At 35.0% G+C, this 18,260-nt stretch overlaps 3 protein-coding genes across 7 annotated transcripts in view; 1 reads left to right on the plus strand and 2 right to left on the minus strand.

Moving 5' to 3' along the window:
* The first annotated feature begins 327 nt into the window (after positions 1 to 327).
* Positions 328 to 3,118, plus strand: LOC105227056 (angiopoietin-2). Its single transcript, XM_011206221.4, has 5 exons — positions 328 to 716; positions 804 to 2,103; positions 2,215 to 2,544; positions 2,606 to 2,816; positions 2,898 to 3,118. Exons 2-5 carry the CDS (start codon positions 804 to 806, stop codon positions 3,085 to 3,087), a joined length of 2,031 nt encoding a protein of 676 aa, XP_011204523.2. The 5' UTR covers positions 328 to 716; the 3' UTR covers positions 3,088 to 3,118.
* Positions 3,119 to 7,399: 4,281 nt separating this feature from the next.
* On the minus strand, positions 7,400 to 12,427 carry LOC125776217 (probable serine/threonine-protein kinase DDB_G0275165). The gene is made up of 6 exons (XM_049447258.1): positions 11,791 to 12,427; positions 11,598 to 11,705; positions 9,109 to 10,051; positions 8,962 to 9,040; positions 8,230 to 8,375; positions 7,400 to 8,155 (listed from the first exon to the last, which is right to left on the minus strand). Exons 1-6 carry the CDS (start codon positions 12,402 to 12,404, stop codon positions 7,406 to 7,408), a joined length of 2,640 nt encoding a protein of 879 aa, XP_049303215.1. The 5' UTR covers positions 12,405 to 12,427; the 3' UTR covers positions 7,400 to 7,405.
* A 486-nt stretch (positions 12,428 to 12,913) lies between these two features.
* Positions 12,914 to 18,260, minus strand: part of LOC105227053 (uncharacterized) — a 116,075-nt gene continuing 110,728 nt past the window's right edge. For 3 of the 5 annotated variants that reach the window (XM_011206211.4, XM_019990601.3, XM_049447254.1), the window contains 5 exons: positions 16,512 to 18,072; positions 15,285 to 16,437; positions 14,771 to 15,196; positions 14,502 to 14,662; positions 12,914 to 13,463 (listed from right to left, as the gene is read on the minus strand). In XM_011206211.4, coding sequence (XP_011204513.2) covers positions 12,958 to 13,463; positions 14,502 to 14,662; positions 14,771 to 15,196; positions 15,285 to 16,437; positions 16,512 to 17,658 — 3,393 coding nt within the window. In that variant the 5' untranslated portion in view covers positions 17,659 to 18,072 and the 3' untranslated portion in view covers positions 12,914 to 12,957. Of the gene's footprint in view, positions 13,464 to 14,501; positions 14,663 to 14,770; positions 15,197 to 15,284; positions 16,438 to 16,511; positions 18,073 to 18,260 lie in introns of those variants that run through there. The other 2 variants (XR_007421498.1, XR_007421497.1) reach the window with 1 other exon arrangement.

Here is an 18,260-nt window from a genome sequence, read left to right on the forward strand (position 1 = left end):
ATAAATAATAATATTTATTGTTAATATATCGATGATTTTTAATTTTGAGCGAATGAAGTAACGTACCATATACAACAAACAAAAAAGGAATTTCCTGCAAGATTAATATTAGTATAGCTTATTAACGGTTAAAACAACAAAATAATAACATAATTAATATTCATAAGTATTGTGTATTTGAAAATCTGTGGCGTCTTTGGATGCTCGATTTATGTAGAAATATTGTTTTCATCCTATGATCTTATCTGTACTCCAATCGTATAGGTACATATCTATGTATGTACATATATTCATTTATATATGTCGAAAATAAATTAATTTAAATAAATCGATAACAAATATATCTGGATATGTGTACAATTGTTAATATATTCACATTAATATTTTTATATGTGTAACTATCAACATCTGGAAGATATTTTACTTTCGCACATAATTAAGTATCTTTCTCTATCTTCTGGACCTTAGTCATACACATATGTAGCGCAGACATATAGATATGTGTCCATATGTATATTGATATTTATACAAGAGCATATGTTACCCTGCCTAGAAACTTTTTATACTCATGGGAATATTTAAACTGCCTCTGAATGAGATGATGAATTTAACAGATGAATATAGGCATTTAAAATCTGGATATCATTTGGCATAAGACTCAGTTATTACGAGTACTTTCAGTTTAATTGAAGCAGTCGAACTGTACGGAATCAAGTGTAATAATCTCCTTAAAAAACCAAACCATATTGTTATATGTACATATATATTTTAGTAATAATGTTAAATAATATATTAATTTTCAGATGTGGTTAAGCACGATTTGTCTGACTCTTACCTTTTGCATAATGCGGTCGGACTCGGCAGCTGTACCCAATTCGACTGCTGAAGAAGTGCTAAAAGAACCATCAAATGTATCGCATGATTGTACCAATGCCTTGAAGATGGAGCACATCAATCACGTTTTAAGTCGGATTGATACCAGCGTACAGAGTCTAGGAGAAAAAGCACACAATTGGGCAATCTTCCGACACCATATCGATGCGTGGAATGAGCAAATCAAAGCGTTAGAACACAAATTAGATTTAGTTAGGCGTACACAGGACGAACAGCAAGCATATGGAAATAGATTCATCAGTCTGGAATTCACACTCAATCACATACTAAGCAAAGTCGTATATCTGAGTGATGCTTGCAATGCGCAGCAAGGCGTCGCCATACGATCACCAACACCCTATAATACCCGTGCGAACAGCAATGACAATGACAATGGCCGTGACACTACGCAACAACAACAACAGCAAAATCGAGATACCAACGAGCTGCTATATGAGCATATCGCCTTGCTGGGGGACGTAAAGCATGCCATCGACGTTGACAAGCAGCTGCGTGGAGAGCTATCGACACGTCTCAACAACATATTGCGACATGTGCAGAACATTGAACGCGATAATTGCCGTAGCGAACGACGCCACACAACAGCGAATGCCAATAAAGTCGCTAAGCTAATGGCGCCTATTGGCGGTTGCAATTCAAATCAAAATGTTGAAAGAACGCTAATATCTGTGGATCAACAGTTAACGAGACTACTAACACGACCAACAACACCACCAAAAGAATTAAAACAAATACACACATTAGCCAAAAAAAGTACACAGCAATTGGAAAAATTGGAAAATTGGATGAATAAAATCGATAAACAATTGTTGCAGTGGCGTGATGAAAGTGCCATGGGTTGGCAGCAATGTCAGGCCATGTCCGGTGAGCTAACCACGTTCACTGAAAGTTCGGATTTGCTACTGAAACGCATCGAATTTTTGCTACACGAAGTCGATGAAAAGCTAGCGAAAGAACCGTTGCACAAAACGGGAGATAAAGACGATGAAGTTGATGCAGATGAGCATGACGAAGATGGTGATGCAGTTGACACGAAACAAGTTGATAAGGATCCATCTAACGGTAGTAATGATGTTGAGCATGAAACATCAGCAGAAGAAAACGCTGAAGATGAGTCGACGGTAAATGTTGACGAAAACTTAGATGAACCTACAAATGCGGATGTAGAAGAGCAGACAGAGCGGATAGACGTTCGCTTCGATATTGTTGGTGAGTATGTACTAGGGTGCTGAATCTTCAGAATGTACAATTTGTATTAGAAAGGTCAAGAGAGACTTAAACTTAATTTTTTTACATTAAATTTTTTTATAAATATACTAGATTTTGTGCAACCCAATAAGATCGGTTGTCATGAGTTGTTTGGTCCATCAGTCGATGGGGTTTACAAATTTTCGACACCTGAATTAAATGAAGCATCACGTGATTTCAATGAACGTTACTGCGCATTTGCAACTGACAGCGCTGCTTGGACCGTCATACAAAATCGTGGTCCCTATATAGAGCATGAGAATTTCAATCGTTCATGGGTGGAGTATAAAAATGGATTTGGTATGCTCGACAAAGAATTTTGGTATGGTAATGAATTCATACATCAACTGGTTGATCGGGATGACTATGAACTACGGATTGAATTAACGGATTTTAACGATGGTAAGTGAATTGTTATTATTGTATGTATGTATGGACATACTATTTCTTTTAAAATTAACAGAACATTTGTGGGCCGAGTACTCATTATTTCGTTTGGACAGTGAGCGCTACAACTACAATTTGCTAATTGGTGGTCATAGCGGTACAGCACCCGATGCAATGAATTATCACAACGAAATGGACTTCAGTACATATGATCGACGCAACGATAAGAGCGTAGATGCGTGTTGCGCATGCGCTACCGGTTACGGAAGTGGTTGGTGGTTTGACAAGTGAGTGTGCCTAAAATATGTAATTTGCTTAATGCAAATATATTAATAAAAAATTATTTTTTCCATTTATGCGCATTATAGCTGTTCAGAAGCGAACTTAAATGGTATTTACCGTCAAACACCCAATGGACACAATTTCGTGGGCATCATTTGGGAGCAATGGCATGGTGACTACTCACTATATAAAACGCGCATGTTAATTAGACCAAAGAATCCATCGAAACAAGTAGAAACAGGCGAGGAGCGCAATGTGCATAATGAAGATCCATAAAAAAAACATCTTGTGAATAACGTTCATGAAACGTTAAATTAAAATTTAAAATTTTTTTTTTTAATTTAAAAAAATAAAAAAAAAATAAAACTTCAGTAAATAAAAATTAAAATAATGAAATAAAAAAATAAAATAATATAAAAAACAATAAAACAAAAACCAAAAACATAAATAAACACAAAACAAAAATAAAAAAATAAAAAAAGATTAAAAATAAATTTAAAAAAAGATAAAAAATAAATTTAAAAAAAGATAAAAAATAAATTTAACAAAAGTTAAAAAATAAGTAAAAAAAGAAAAATAAAATTAACAAAATTTAAAAAAGATAAAAAAAGAAAAGATAAAACTATTTTATTTTTAAGTGCAACAGTAGATCCATTAAGTGGAAAGTATGTATATGTGGATTGATGAGTGACGATCAGTAACTATCTATAAAGAAAATCTGGAATTTCTATATCTTTTACAATTTTATTTTACGTTAATAATCTGTATCATTTCTTATTAATAAGTAATATATGTTTACATATATGCTTTTATTTGTCCATTCATCTATTTTATGGTTTCTTTCACAATTTTGCCAAAATTTAACATTACTTACATGCAGAAATGTAATTAATACATATATAGATACAAACATATTTGTATATGTATATCGTCTATATACATAATTACTGTTGCATATATGTACATGTTCATATATCCTTTCACGTTACTGTGCATTAATGCACAACGTGTTCAAATTATGGTTCTTCATTCTTTTTTAATAATACGAGATAATTTTCGAACTTTAACAAATAATAAAGAATAATGCAGTACCACTGATTTTATATATATATATATACAATCTTTACATGCATACTTTACCCAATCATGCAGCTAAATGTCATTCATACAAATATATTAATAATTTTTTTATACAACTATACTCAATGTTTTATGTATACCTATAATTATTTTTTATATACATACATATAAACTTTTTTTCATGCAAAATTCAATTTGCAACATTTTATTATCTGACCTTTTAAGTGGACTAACAAGATTTTATAAAAATTTGTCGAATACAGTACATACGAGTATTTTAAACTGCATATTGTGAGAAAGACACTATTTGTCATTAAAGAAACGATTTTTTTAAGCAAATTGTAATGTAATGAAGAATGTGCAAATTTCGCGAATATACTAAAAATGACATCAGAAACTTGATTATAGAATTTTTATTTTTGCTTTAAATTTAATGAATCATTTTAAATATTGTTGTTAATATTTTAAATCATTTATGTATGCAAATTTCGCAAATATACTAAAAATTACATCAGTTATAATTTCTTACAAAATCACTTAATTTCAGCACTTCAAAGGGGGGAATATTTAAAACTTGATTATAGAATTTTTATTTTTTCTTTAAATTTAATGAATCGTTTTAAATATTGTTGTTAATATTTTAAATCATTTATGTATGCATGAATCTTCTGATCGTGCTTCTTTTAAATTGACGCTTCTGTTTCTCGTGCTTCTTCTAACAAATTGGTCAAAATAAGAGTTTTATGTCACCTCTGAACGGTTTTTGGAATTTATGTAAAACTCTTGCCAATGTTGGCATTAAAAACGATTACACTGCGGCTGTTGATTATAATCTGTTTAAGATATGCAAGTATTTCGAAAAATCTCGAAATTATACTGCGTGTTAATACATATAACAGTATGTTTTATACACATATTTTTTCATCACTGTCACTGAGTTTCTATCTCAGAGCAATACTTCCTAAGTGCTTTGGTAAACATCACACACGGGCATGTATTTTTTTATGTAGCATTTAATGATATTATTTTCGTGCGCTAACAGTGCACTGACTCGAATAGAATTGGTGATCGATACTAAATGGTTCAAGTACAAGCAGTTTCGGGCATTTTTAGGTACATATAAGCAGCAACTAAGTTAAAAGCAAAAAAATACATAATAAAAAAGCAAGTATAAAATTAGAAATCTCGAAAAAAATAAACGTAAATAATGAGACTTTTTTAATTAATCGCATTTATTAGTTGAATTGTTTGGAAAAGTTTCATTCTACTGCATAAAATTATTTTTAAAAAATCCCATTATTTATGCTTTTTTTTCTAGTTAGCTATTGTATAACAAAGTATCGGAAGAAAACTTTGAAACTTTACCACTTAATACCGATCTTTTTATAATCATAGGTAATATTTCAAATTATAATTATTTACCAGCTATAATTTTAAAACTTAATGAATTTATTTGCAAAAGCTGTACTTAGTTCTTATGCACATATGCACATGCAACACATACATAGGTGTTAGTTAATTCTAAATTTGTTTTCTTTTATTTTATTTTTTTGTATTGCGTTTTGAAAATCATTTTTTGAATACATTTATAACTGACTATAAATATACATACATATTTGCAAATATTTACAGCAAAAACATTTACACATTACTTTTTGCGTTAATTTTTTGGTTTTTAAGAATTTTTTACTAAAATAAAAAGCATGTTATTCTAATACGTATCTTCTTAATTCGATCAGCAAAGTTTAAGCGAATTCATCTGCGTTCATAACTACACAACAAATGAAAAGGAAGCGACCTAATAAAACTAAATTTACTGAAAATTAAATACATATTTGCCTGAATAAATGTTCGAACCGCTAAAATGGCAACTTTTACCACTGCTGTAAGTTTATTGTCTTACTCGCGTTTATATAACAGCAATAACCGATTTCCAGAAGCATGTCTGCTTTTCAGCAGAAGAAGTCGCAAAAAGCATGCTGAAACTCCAGGTTTTTTTACCGTTACCGCCAATAATTCTCATAGATAACGTAAGGAAATAAAACCACCGAATTACAAGTTGACTTGCAGAAGCCAATTTATTTTTTATTGAAGCTGTTATTTGTAAACTGCCTATTCTAAAGCCTAACAACGACGGTTCAACAATATTTTGCGTTTCACAGTTCACTATTGACAAGCATTTAATTTGGTGGTTTTACGTGAGTTTACGTACATTCTCTGCGAGCGTATAATTAACATATATTGAACCATATAATAAACGCTGCCAGGAATTAAGAATTTGAAATATACCAATAGATTGAATGCATTTGCAAAGAGATCGCTTCGAAATCAGAGAACTGGTATTGGTGAATATCAATTTTCACTGTTACAAACATAATTAAGACAGTAAAGTTGTAAACCAATCGGCATGGGTAATAATTGCGCAATACACTTTGTATTCTATTAGTCAATTCGAAATATTGTAACTAGCTTCTGCGTTTGTGTTTATGTGTAACCTTTTTTGTGTTTTACATGTGAATCTTAAGTGTATATACTAAATTTAAGCATAATAATAGTTTGTATGTATATTTAATTATAATTAAATGTTAATATATTAGTTTTTGTTTTCTATAGGTTATGCTATTGACAACTATATTTATTTAAATAGAAATTGATATATTTTTTTTTCAATTACTGTGTTTTCTTCGCTTTTTGTTTTCAATATGAAATCTAATATAAAAGTTGCCGATAAAAAATTAAAAGCATAAACTTATTCATAATTTTTACAATGCGTACTTCCTTCGCCTCCTGTTGTTGTGCGCAAATGAGGAAGAAAACAGCATAGACTAATTTTAAACTGTGCCTTTAGAAAAAAAATGCCTTCAATTATTGTTAATGCTTTACTTTGTTTTTTCATTTTTCTGTGTACTTTTACATTTTATTAAGACAGCAAGAAATTAATATAGTATTCCTACATTTGTTGTTGCCGTTAAATTCCACGAAAATATTTGCTATTGTTTTATATACATCTGTAGATATTTTAAAATACATGAAAGCACAACAAAATTATCATTCATATATGTAAGTATGTATGCAAAATATAATTTTTCAAATTAAGAAACCCAAACATTTACATATTTATGAATAGTGTCTTATAATCTTGTAAATTAGGTGAAAAATTAAATAGGTTATGTTATTTTAGATTAAGTAAGAGCAACTATCTGAACTATGTTTTTCCTTATTTCATTAGATCCACATTACATACATTCAGCAAACACTCTTACTAATTGTGTTTGCTCGCAGGCATTGTAATTTTTTACATAAGATATTGTAATTAAAACTGGGAGATGTATTGAATTCTATGGCTTTACCACGAACAACAAAGTATTTTCCACACTAAATATTAATGCAACGCAGCATGAAACGACATTTTGCTAAATTAAATGTGAAAAATATTCAAATATTACAAAAAAAGCGTAGTGGCGACTTTCTCAGGCGTCTTTAATATTTTCAAGTAAGTTTTTATTTATTCTCGCTACCTCACAGTACGGCGTTGTCGTTCATTGCCGCCACCGCCACCACGATCTTCACTTTCGCCACGCCATTCCGGATCGTTCGGATCATCGTCGGCGAATGGCTCGCTGTCCGTGGAGTCTGCATCGCTATCACGATGACGCCGGCCTAAATAAGCCTCGTACTCATCGTCTATATCCATCATTCGGTCACGTGCGCCACCATTAAAGGGCCCAACGCAGCCAGCACTACCTGCACCGCCGTCAAAGAGATCATCATCGGGAGCCAAATGATGTTTTGGATAGTCATAATCATCATCCTCCTCGGCTAAAAACATCATTAAATCGACATCATCATCATCGTCATCATCATCCGCTTCCTCAACTTCGTCCGCTCCACCACTATTCACACAATTGTTCACCGCTTCATTATTAAATCTAACGCGTGTGTGATTACCGCGTCGCCTTCCCCTGCCACCTTTGGAACCTTTGCGTATCTTACCACCATTAACTCGCTGTCTTTTATTTGTTGTAACATCACAGTTTTGTATTGATTTTCCGCGTCTGTTAACCACAGCTGAACCATCACCACGCCAACTGTTTCGATGCCGTGGATATTTGGTGCCACCAGCAGCAGCACCAGTGTTGTTGCAGTCTTCTAAATATTTTGCGTCGAAATTCAAATAGTGAAATTCGACGGGCATTGCCTTTAGCAATCCTTCAAATTCCTCATCGGTAAGTGGGAACTTCAAAGGTTCATATGGAGGCACAAGCTGCAGACGAATATAGACAATAAATAAATTTTAAAATTTAGAATCGTGCCAAAGTGATTTTATTCGTTATTTACCTCTTTTGGGTCTGGCGTAGAACTGCGTCGCTCCGTTTCGCGATCTCTTTTAGTTGATGTTGTGCGACGGCGTTCCAAACGTTTATTTAAATCATTATTATTCGCACAATTTGAGGTGCCGCCAATGCTGCTTGCTGGAGCATTACCTGAGTTAATTAGTTAATTAATGAAAAATCGCAAAAAAAAGAACAAAGGTTGCACCGGAGTTATAATAGCCTTCCCAAATAAATAAAGTTCCCATACAAGAACTTGGTTTGGTCGTTCAGTTTGTATGACAACTACATGAGATACTAGAGTACCGTGATATGAACAAGCTATCAAATTTTGTAGCGTTGCTTTATACAATAATAGACGCTAAATTTGGTGTAGATATATGGTTGGTAAGTAAAAGTTTTCTATACAAGAACTTGATTTTTATTGTTCAGTTTGTATGACAGCTATATGTTATAGTTGATGCGATATTGGTTCCGACAAATTAGTAGTTTCTTAGTAAGAAAAAAATGTTTTCAAAAGTTCAGATCGATATCTCAAAACCTGAGGGGCTAGTTCGCGTATACAGAGGGAGAGACAGAAAAACCGACATTACTAAATTAACTCAACTCGTCAAGCACCTCGTATGCATATGTATAAATATATATTTTTTAGTCCTCGACGTTTCCTTTCGGGTATTACAAACTCGGTGGCGACCTTAATATACTCTACAAATAACACTTGAAATCACATTACACTTACTTAAACCATTCTCGGTCAATTCCGTAACCGTGTCCAAGGGGTTAAGCGGTGTAGCCGGTGGTGCAGGCGATGGAATACTCTGTAAACATAAGAAAGCAGAATTTGTATGTACTATTACCACTAAATATTAAAAAAAAAAACATTTACCTCATGATCACCTCCACCTAAAATGGAGGTTTGTGGCGCTGGAGAAGTGGGATCGGGAGTGTTGGCACCACTAGATTCTGCCCGACTGTCAATGCGCCGATTGGCGCGCGAACGTGTGCTCCATGGATATTTTAAATATGTTTGGAATTTTCGACGTTCCTCAACCAGCGCACGCTCATGTCGTAACTTAACGGTTTCATCAGAGATATCCTCTGTCTCGTTAGCTTCATCAGCAGTAGCATCATATTCAAAGTTATCTTCCTGAAATGTATCACTGCGTTTCAAACGTGCCGTACGCTTCAAAGCCAAAATTGACTCAGAAGCTGTTGTTTGAATTTCTTCGAATTCTCCTGTAGTAGGATCGTCTACAGTATCTGTTTTAGCCGCAACAGTGGATGAAGCGTCCTCATGTTTTAATTTTTTCGCTGCTGGCTCGTCTGATGATGCTGCATCAGTTGTTGTTGCATCGGCTTTGATGTTTCCACTTTCAGTTTTTGCCGAAACATCATGTGATAAAACATTATTCTTTTTATGATCTAGCACTTTGGAAGTTTCTCCCATCGGAGCATCAATTTCATTTGAGGTATGATCTAGCACTTCGGAAGTTTCTTCCATCGGAGCATCAATTTCATTTGAGGTATCTGCTTCATCTACTGGCTGTGCTTCCTTTGTAACATCCCGTTTTTCAGATGCCTCTGTTCTATTTTCTGCCGTTGTTGCTGTTGTTTTATCAACTGACAACGCTTTTTCTGTTTTTTCTTTCTTAGCATCTTCATTGGATGTTGCTGTTGTTATATCACTTGATGTCTCATTTACAATGTCACTCGAATCATTTTGTAACCTCTCAAAGCCATCAGTTTTCGCAGTAGCGTCATTATCCGTAATATTAGCCGTGTCCGTTGACCCAACAGCAGATGTTCGATCGTCTTCAATAACACGCCATCTGAAAATATTTTGAACAATATGCAATTAACCTCAAATAATTAAAATAATTTCACTACTGGAATTCTTAATGATTAGAGAAAATCTCCTTAGTTAAAAAACCGAATAATCAATGCACTGCTTGAAAGAATTCTTCGAATATCTGTCATATCTATGTCATGATTCAATTATGTACTCTTGTTGAATCAGGAATCATATCAAGAAAAGTAAAAGCACGTAATATAGTGAGTAGTGAAAAATCAAAGAAGAAAAGTATATATTTCCTTCCAATCGGTGCATAATTATTCTGAAGATTCTCTTTTAAAAAGTAATTGTGAAAACATTGCAAAAATTGTATATGTATAAAAAGCGCAAAATATGAATCTAAATAATGTTCAATGTGCACTATAAATTCATATTTTTTTTTATCTTGAGCAACATAATAACAACTTAAGTCGATTTTAAGAAGTATTAAAACGCTCATTTTTTGCGTAATATATATATATATTTGAAGTCCTAAGGGGTTATATCGATATGCGAATTTCAAAAAATACATTTTTTGTTTTGCATGTACAGTATATCGAATGTACATATGGATATTTGAAAATATTCTTCGAAAATTTTAAGTTGATCCGGCAAATAGTTTGGAAGATATCATATTAATTTTTTTTACGAAACGCTATTTTCAGCGTGAGCCAAAAGAATTTCTCCGAATCGGCTACATGGCTTTCTTAGATATATTGTCAGGAAATGCTCATAATGAGTTTTTTGATAATAATTTCGATTTTCTGAAGATCAGTTACGGTTACGTGGGAATTCAGAATTTTTTTTAATAAATCGCCGATTATAAGTACATCAAATTCTTTATATATACATTATTAAATAAAAAGCCTACTAAAACCACAAAAGCAAATGTTTTTTCTGGCATGCAAGTGGATATAACCCCTTAACTTTGTTTTTTTATATAATATATGCTTGTATTTTTAAATTTGGAACAAGAAAAGCATGATTTTGCATTACGCGCTCAGTTGTGTCGTACGACGATTTCGGCTGTCATTTGGTGAACCACAATTATCTTGTTCAGTTCAAATACAATTGTATTTCTACATATCAAAGTAAGCTTGAAAAGAATTTTTTTTTGCTGTCCCCATAATTATTGCTGATACTTTAAAACGTTTTACCAAAGAATTATTCAAAAAAATAGTTATCCAATGAACGTTGCACTTTGAAGAAGGAAAAATTCTATATTATTGTGTATGGTAGGAATTATTTGCATATGTACATATCGCTCATTTGCTGCAAGACCGGCATAAATCAATAAACGTGATTTTTGAGTTAATGCTGCAGAATTGTTCGTTATATCATACTTCATGTTGAGTGAAAAATTCATATGAATACCTCTTATATGATCCGCTTGAGAAGATGTGTAAGGTTGGAGTCACCGTGTAAGTTTGTAGTCAGTTGAAAACTTTAAACGCGTTTTCTGGAGAATCGATTTTTTTGACTTATGCCGGTCTTGCAGCAAATGAGCGATATATACAACTGGTTAATAAAAAGTGCCAACTTACTTGGGTGTAGGTATTTCCTTGTATTGTAAAATTTCAACACGTGTCGCTGCCGCAACACTATATGGTATAACAATGTTGTCTATATCATACGAAGTACGATTTTTAGATCTGCAATGAATTAGAAGCAAACGTGATTAAACAATTATGTACTTAACATAGTTGAGGAGTACTCTTACTCCTTACTAATATATACCTTTCATATTTGTGATAGTTGCTGTTGCCGACGGACGCGCTTGCATGTGTTGGCGACGATGTGCGACTACGTGTCGCAAAACCATCCCAATTCGCCTCATTCGATTCACCGGTGTAGTTCGATGTCGCATAATTATTCTGATGTTGAAAATGAGTGTTATTGCTGCTGCTGCTATTGTTGTTGTTAGCATTGCCCATTGATGTGCTTGACGCTGAGCTTTTACGATGTTTATTATGTTTTTGGTTGCCAATACCACTACTACTGCCACCGCCACCGCCATTTAGGCCATTACTGTTGCTGGAGATCGATGATGAATGTATTGGGTTGGGACTGTATGGATCGTAATTTTGCGGAGGATTGTCGCTTGTTTGATGAACCGAATTGCTGTGGACGCTTTGTTGACTGTGATAACTGCTTTGACTGTGACTGCTGTGATTGGTGGCGACCGGTGATAAGGGTCGTGGCGGTTCCAGCAGCACACCGTCGCCAACTAGATGATAGTGATGCAGTTTTTTTGATTTTTTTGCCCCTTCTATTACAATATTAGCAGGGAATTCCAATATATCAATCGTTTTAAAACGTTTTGTAAATATGTTTTGTGTTGAAAAAATCATAAGATCCAGTTATCATTGCATTAAAGAAAACAAAAGTCGGTTGCATAAAATATTTTGTTTTATTTCGAAAAGTATTTTCATTTTCGAATAGATGTGTTTGTTACGTAATTGATTTTTTTTTTTTGAAATATGGTTGCAGCAATCAAACAGATAAATTAAAATATTAAATGAAGTTTCATGAAATAAACGAAGCGTACGTTTTATTTTTTTTATTATTATTATTATTATTTTGTTTTATATCGTTTAGAGCGATAATTCAATCCATTTAACGCCATTTATTATTGAGTGCGATTTTTCATTAATTAATTGCATTTGGCGGCAGGCGGCATTTGAGTAGCGTCAAGAACGTTGATACAAATGTCAAGCATAATAATTCGATCAGTTAGCAGAGCAATTCATAATCAGAATAATCAGTGTTATGATGCAATCGATATGGTAGAGTCGTTTCAAGATGTAGCAGATCAGTTCATATTGCAACACACAAAATGGAAAGAAAAAGAGATGCAAAATTGTTTTTGTTTTATGTTAATATCAATTATCGAATTTTTCATGTTTACAATAATTTACTGTTGGCCACAAGTGGCGTTGTTGGAGTAGACGTAGACAAAATGCCAGTACCGTTTCCACCATCGCTCGCCGGCAATGACGTTGTTGTTGCTGTTATCGCTGTGGTTTCATTTGCGCCAGCTGCTGACACATTCGTTGCCGCTCCACCATTTTCGAGTCCGACTCCTTTTGTTAAATTAGCCGATGAATCTGTTGTAAAACCAATTGTTGATAGTGACGCATTTGCAGAATTTGCTGTCGTTGCCGTAGCCGTTGCCGCTGCCGCCGCCGCATTCTTTTCATCCATCGCCAAGCGATCCTTTTTCTTTGTGTAGCGGCGTTTCACGGTCGGTTCATTGTATTTCTTGGATGTGTTAAGTCCGGCTGCACGTTCGGCTTCTCGCTCAGCTTTCCAGACGCTTTTCGCTATACTTTTAACTTGACAACGCATAACTCTGTGCTGCCAGTCTGGAATTCGAGCAATGGCCTCCAGGTGCAAAGTGCTGCTGACGTCTAGAGAAGAATGCGAACAAGTGTCTTGTTTATTTCCAAGGATACCGGTGAAATTACTTTATATAATATATATGTATGTGCGAAATGATAAATATTTCCCTTCATTTTTATTTACAAAATTGAATATTTTGATTACTTTTTCTTTGATAAGAATTTGAGACTGCATACTTGATTTAAAGTTATGGTCACAAGTGAACATGCATACATATTAAAAATACATGTAAATTTAATGGTAAAGGGGGCGTAGTTTAGAGATATGAAATTGTTATTTAAAATAAAACACAGAAAAGCTGGGGTTTAGAATAACATCCCCCCTAGTCGGTGTTCAACCCTTTCCCATGACAATAGGGTATAAATAACCGGAACGGAACCGGATTTTTATTCTTTTAAAATTTTCTGTAGCTACAATCAGAATTCGGAGTTAAAATGGGTATGAGCGGATAAACGAGGTTCTATAAATTAAACGAGTATATACATATAGTATGTATATAGTAAATAAAGTCGTATCTCACTGATCAGCAGTAACTAGTTTAACATCGTTAACTACAACAAAATGCAGTGCATCGGAGTTGGTGTCACATTTAATTACTACCACGAAAATTTTTCTTAGTTACTAACGCTGAAAATTATTTACAGCTAAAAATATAAATCTATGTTTGCCACAGAACACGACTTTTGGAAATAAATTCCATTGATTTTTAAATATTTTTCCTTTTATTCAAAGAGTTATGGCGCTTTAAAAAGCTTGGAGAGATACTGCTATGAAGGAGATGTGCATTAAAATAACCGTTATTAAAATTCTCATATCTTTGCTATCTTCTTCGACAAAATTTAGTTTTGCGTTTAAAATATACATATTTATATGAAAATAAAATTGAGATTGACTAAAGAAGAGCTTGAGGAATTCATGACAAATAATTCTAACCTTTTTTTAAATATCCGCGTAGCTATCTAATTAACTTTCTAAATAATAACGTTGCCAAAAAAGTACCAATAAATGCAATACATAATTTAATTGTACAGAATAATTCCACATACCTTCACGGAAACTTAAAACAGGATGATAGCCAGGATCAAGTAGCGCTATTCTATCCGCCATCATCATTGTATCTGGCGGATCTCGAGGCGCTGTCGGATCTATGCGCCCCGTACACAGTGCACATGGATTAAATGGCCACTGGCAACCACATTTGATGTTACTGAAATTATTAATAAGCACAAGAATTAAAAAAGTACCCCAAATGTTCTTCATAATGCATATCAAAAGCAAAAAATTAACAAATTAACAACAAAATTATTAAACTCACCTTGGTCGCGCAGCCTTCTTAGAAATTGTGTGCAGACTCTGTGTTTGAAGGAGTTTACGTTTACGGAAAAGCGATGGCACAAAACCGCGGGTGCGAGCAGTCCCCAACAGTCCCGTTCCATCCGCTTCGCTTATATCAAGTTTACTGCTTGTGTTGCCTACCAGATTCCCTTTGTAACCATTAACAGATGTTGTTGTTATATTGATTGCGGAGACTTCACTTGTTTTGTGACTACTATCATTCGTAGCAACGTGCGGCTCATCTTGACCGCATACCACTGACCCCTTGCTTCGTACAATTTCCTGTCGTAGTTCAGTGTGTTGCCGTATTTTTATTTCTAAATCAGCTATTTGTGAAAGTAGCCAAGACCAACGCGCGGCTATCGCTGCTCGATCACGTGAATACCGCCAAGCTGCACGCTTTGCACTATAAAACAATAATAAATACATTTTCAAAGTTCACATTAATAGTTTTTAGACAAAAATGTGCTACAACATATACAAGGAATACTCACATGGCTAATGGCTGTTGTATTTGATTATTATAGGTGACCATTTCATCGGCAGATTCACCACCAGAACTTGATTCTGTCGCATCGGAGTCCATTGCCGTCTGCACCTCCCGCATTTCTGTTTGCAGCAGTCCAGCAACCTGAGCCAACTCTTCGCTGACATTTATATCGTAATTGGGAACCACAATTTCTCCTTTGCGTTCAACCGACGTCGATATTGACGTCGTCGCTGTGGACGCTGACGCAGCCGTTTGCATATCTTGTAATAATGCCTTCTTAGATTTACGCGACATTTGCGTACTTGCTACACTCAAATTGCTATTTGTGGGAACCATGCACAGCTGTTGGGCATTCGAAGACTGTTCTAACCGCCGTAACATAGATGACATTTGTGTTGAAGCCACAGGATTCTTTTCATCTGCCCAATTATTGGCGGGAGGTCTCGCTGCTATGACACTGATTGCGGTATCAGGACATAATAAATCCGAAACTCTATTCATGGCATTACCTTTACCAACAGATATACGTGCCGTCCACTCAAACAAGCCAGCAATTTCTTCGCTGCAATGTTTGCTCATATAACGCGATTGTATTTTTCGCAAGCGCCTTAAAAGAAAATCGATTTTGCGATGCATCGCTTGTTGATTCCGCTCGATTTCACTTTGCATTTCCTTTAAGGGGCTCGGTTTGTTCGATGTAGTTGCTACCTGGCTGCCGACGTCTTCATATAGTGTGTACTCTTCGTTAAATAGTACATTTAAGTCGCAGAGCGTATCAGCGCCAGCGCTGCCATCGAAACCTTTAAGAACTTTCAACACCTCCTCTAAATCTTGATCCTCTAGTTCCCCAGCACCACCCTCTTTCATAAACGCTGGTGGCAAATTCGTGCTATTCAATGTATTCACCGACGATGTGCTACTTTGCGGCGTAAAAGAGTGTTGTAGCTGGCGTACTTGATTCGATAATGGTGTTGGTGGGGTTTGTTGCAATTGCAGCTGCAACTGCTGCACCTGTTGGTGATGTGTTTGATGCTTTGTTGGTGTACACGGTGGCGTTGTTGATACAGGGAGGGTTACAATGCTTCCGCTTACTGGAGTAATGCCCTCATCACAAGTTGGTGAAGCCATGGCCGTACCATCCAACTGACTTAATCGCTCTGAATATGAATAATTATATTGAAAATAATAATAAAATTGATAGAAGATATTTCGAAAGAAAAACACAACTTACCTTCAAGATTATCCTCCACTTCAGAGGCAGTCATAGTTGAATCTGTACTTATTGGTGGCAGAACATCCACCGACAAAATTTGAATACGCGTTGTAGCATCTGGTTTTAAAGTTCCCGAGTTTCCCTTCACAGACTCAGCATTTACTTCTTCAGTTGGAATAGTCGGTGTTACCTTTGATAGCCCCTGCGTTGTTACAATCACGTCACTAAATCTTTTTTTCTCATTGCTTATTGTTATCTTTTGTGCTTGCGCTTTAGAGGAGGACCCTAAACAATTTTCGCTTTTTTCATTACATTCAGTAAGTAACTCTACTTCCATATGTTGGCGTTCGTCTCCTTGTGAGGATTGTGCGATACTCGAACTTACAGCTGCGTTTATTTTATTTGCTTCTTTTCCACAAATTTTTAGATTGGTGAATTCTTTCGTCTCCGAATTTGTACTTGTTAGAACATTTGATTTATTTGAGCCGTTCTTCCCCACTGCGACTTCTTGAAGATGTTTACGAATACAAACTTTCGTTGTTATACTCTCTTCAATATCATTTGTCAAATCGGCTAAAAGCTGTTCCGTTGAATTACTTTTACAGCTTATACTGGTATTGTTATTATTGTTGATATTAGATTCGGTTTCTTTGCAGGGCGTCTCACTCGCCTCTGCGTCCGAAAATATTGCCTCGACAATATTTTTGTCATTACCAATACTAATGCCCTTATTATGTGGAATTACGCTTAGGCCCATTGGCTCATTACTGATGGTATCTTCTTTTTGAGTCTCCCTTTTCTCACCGTCTGCCAAACTTGTGTCTATAACCGATGTGTTTTTCTTGTCTGCCAAGGTGTTGATTAATTGTTTTGATTTTTGCACAACTAAAGAAGTTGGCGAGACTGCTTGTTCAAAGACTCGTTGATAAGCGTCCTTGGATCTGGTTATTCGTGTCGAATTAGATGTCGAAGATGATGGTGTTGGAGTAGAAGTCGAAGATCGACGGTATCCTTTCGCTTTTTGTTCACTATTAGTGTTGAGGGATGCCGACGTTGTTGAGCCTGATTCAGCACTCTTAGTCGAACGAGATGGTGGTGCGACTTTTGCCGTCGAGTTGGAGAGTTTTTCCGTGGGGCTCATTGGCTCGTTGAGCGCTGGTGCCATAGTTTTACTACCAGAAGCAGCTTCATCTGGCTTCTCGATGATCGCGGCGTCAGCGGCCACGATGCTGTCATACGCAGCGTCTGTCAATGCGCTGGCGTTGATTCCACTGTCCACCGCCACCGTTTCGTTCTCAACACCACGACCACTGCCAACTCGTTGACTGCGCCTGCGTATTGCGCGCGTCGTTGTATCAATTAACTTCTCAATTTTTAATGTTTGTTTTTTTTCTTTCTTGGTCTATAAATTAAACAGTGGTTGCTACCTGTTTATAAACTTTTCTCTGTCGATGTGAATATTCCTTTCTTTCTTGCACAAACGAGCTGATCTCTTTCGCATATGTAGAATTGAGGTTCGAAGGATAATTGCAAAATTGTCCTATCCAGTAAAAATCGCATAGAATGAAGAGGCTTCCTTCTGAAAAAATTATATTAAACCGATTTAATTAATTAATCTGTACATTTTTTAATTGCTCAGTTCATGCCAAATGAGGACACAAAACTATTAAAAAGTCTTACGAATATAAAGATAAATAAACGTGAGGATAATCGTAACAACGCGCAGAATTGTTTTCAACCACAGGAAATTCTAATATATACAGAAAC

The sequence above is a fragment of the Bactrocera dorsalis genome, chromosome 2, assembly GCF_023373825.1.
Source record: "Bactrocera dorsalis isolate Fly_Bdor chromosome 2, ASM2337382v1, whole genome shotgun sequence".
In the NCBI taxonomy this organism is placed as follows: domain Eukaryota; kingdom Metazoa; phylum Arthropoda; class Insecta; order Diptera; family Tephritidae; genus Bactrocera; species Bactrocera dorsalis.

Excerpts from the sequence above, each read along its gene's own strand:
- LOC105227056 (XM_011206221.4), top strand. The coding sequence starts at position 804 with ATGTGGTTAAGCACGATTTGTCTGACTCTTACCTTTTGCATAATGCGG. Across the intron at positions 2,545-2,605 it reads ATTAACGGATTTTAACGATG|AACATTTGTGGGCCGAGTAC; the intron begins GTAAGTGAATTG and ends TAAAATTAACAG. Across the intron at positions 2,817-2,897 it reads AGTGGTTGGTGGTTTGACAA|CTGTTCAGAAGCGAACTTAA; the intron begins GTGAGTGTGCCT and ends TGCGCATTATAG.
- LOC125776217 (XM_049447258.1), bottom strand. The coding sequence starts at position 12,404 with ATGATTTTTTCAACACAAAACATATTTACAAAACGTTTTAAAACGATT. Across the intron at positions 9,041-9,108 it reads TAGGTGGAGGTGATCATGAG|AGTATTCCATCGCCTGCACC; the intron begins GTAAATGTTTTT and ends TTATGTTTACAG. Across the intron at positions 8,376-8,961 it reads ATTGACCGAGAATGGTTTAA|GTAATGCTCCAGCAAGCAGC; the intron begins GTAAGTGTAATG and ends TAATTAACTCAG.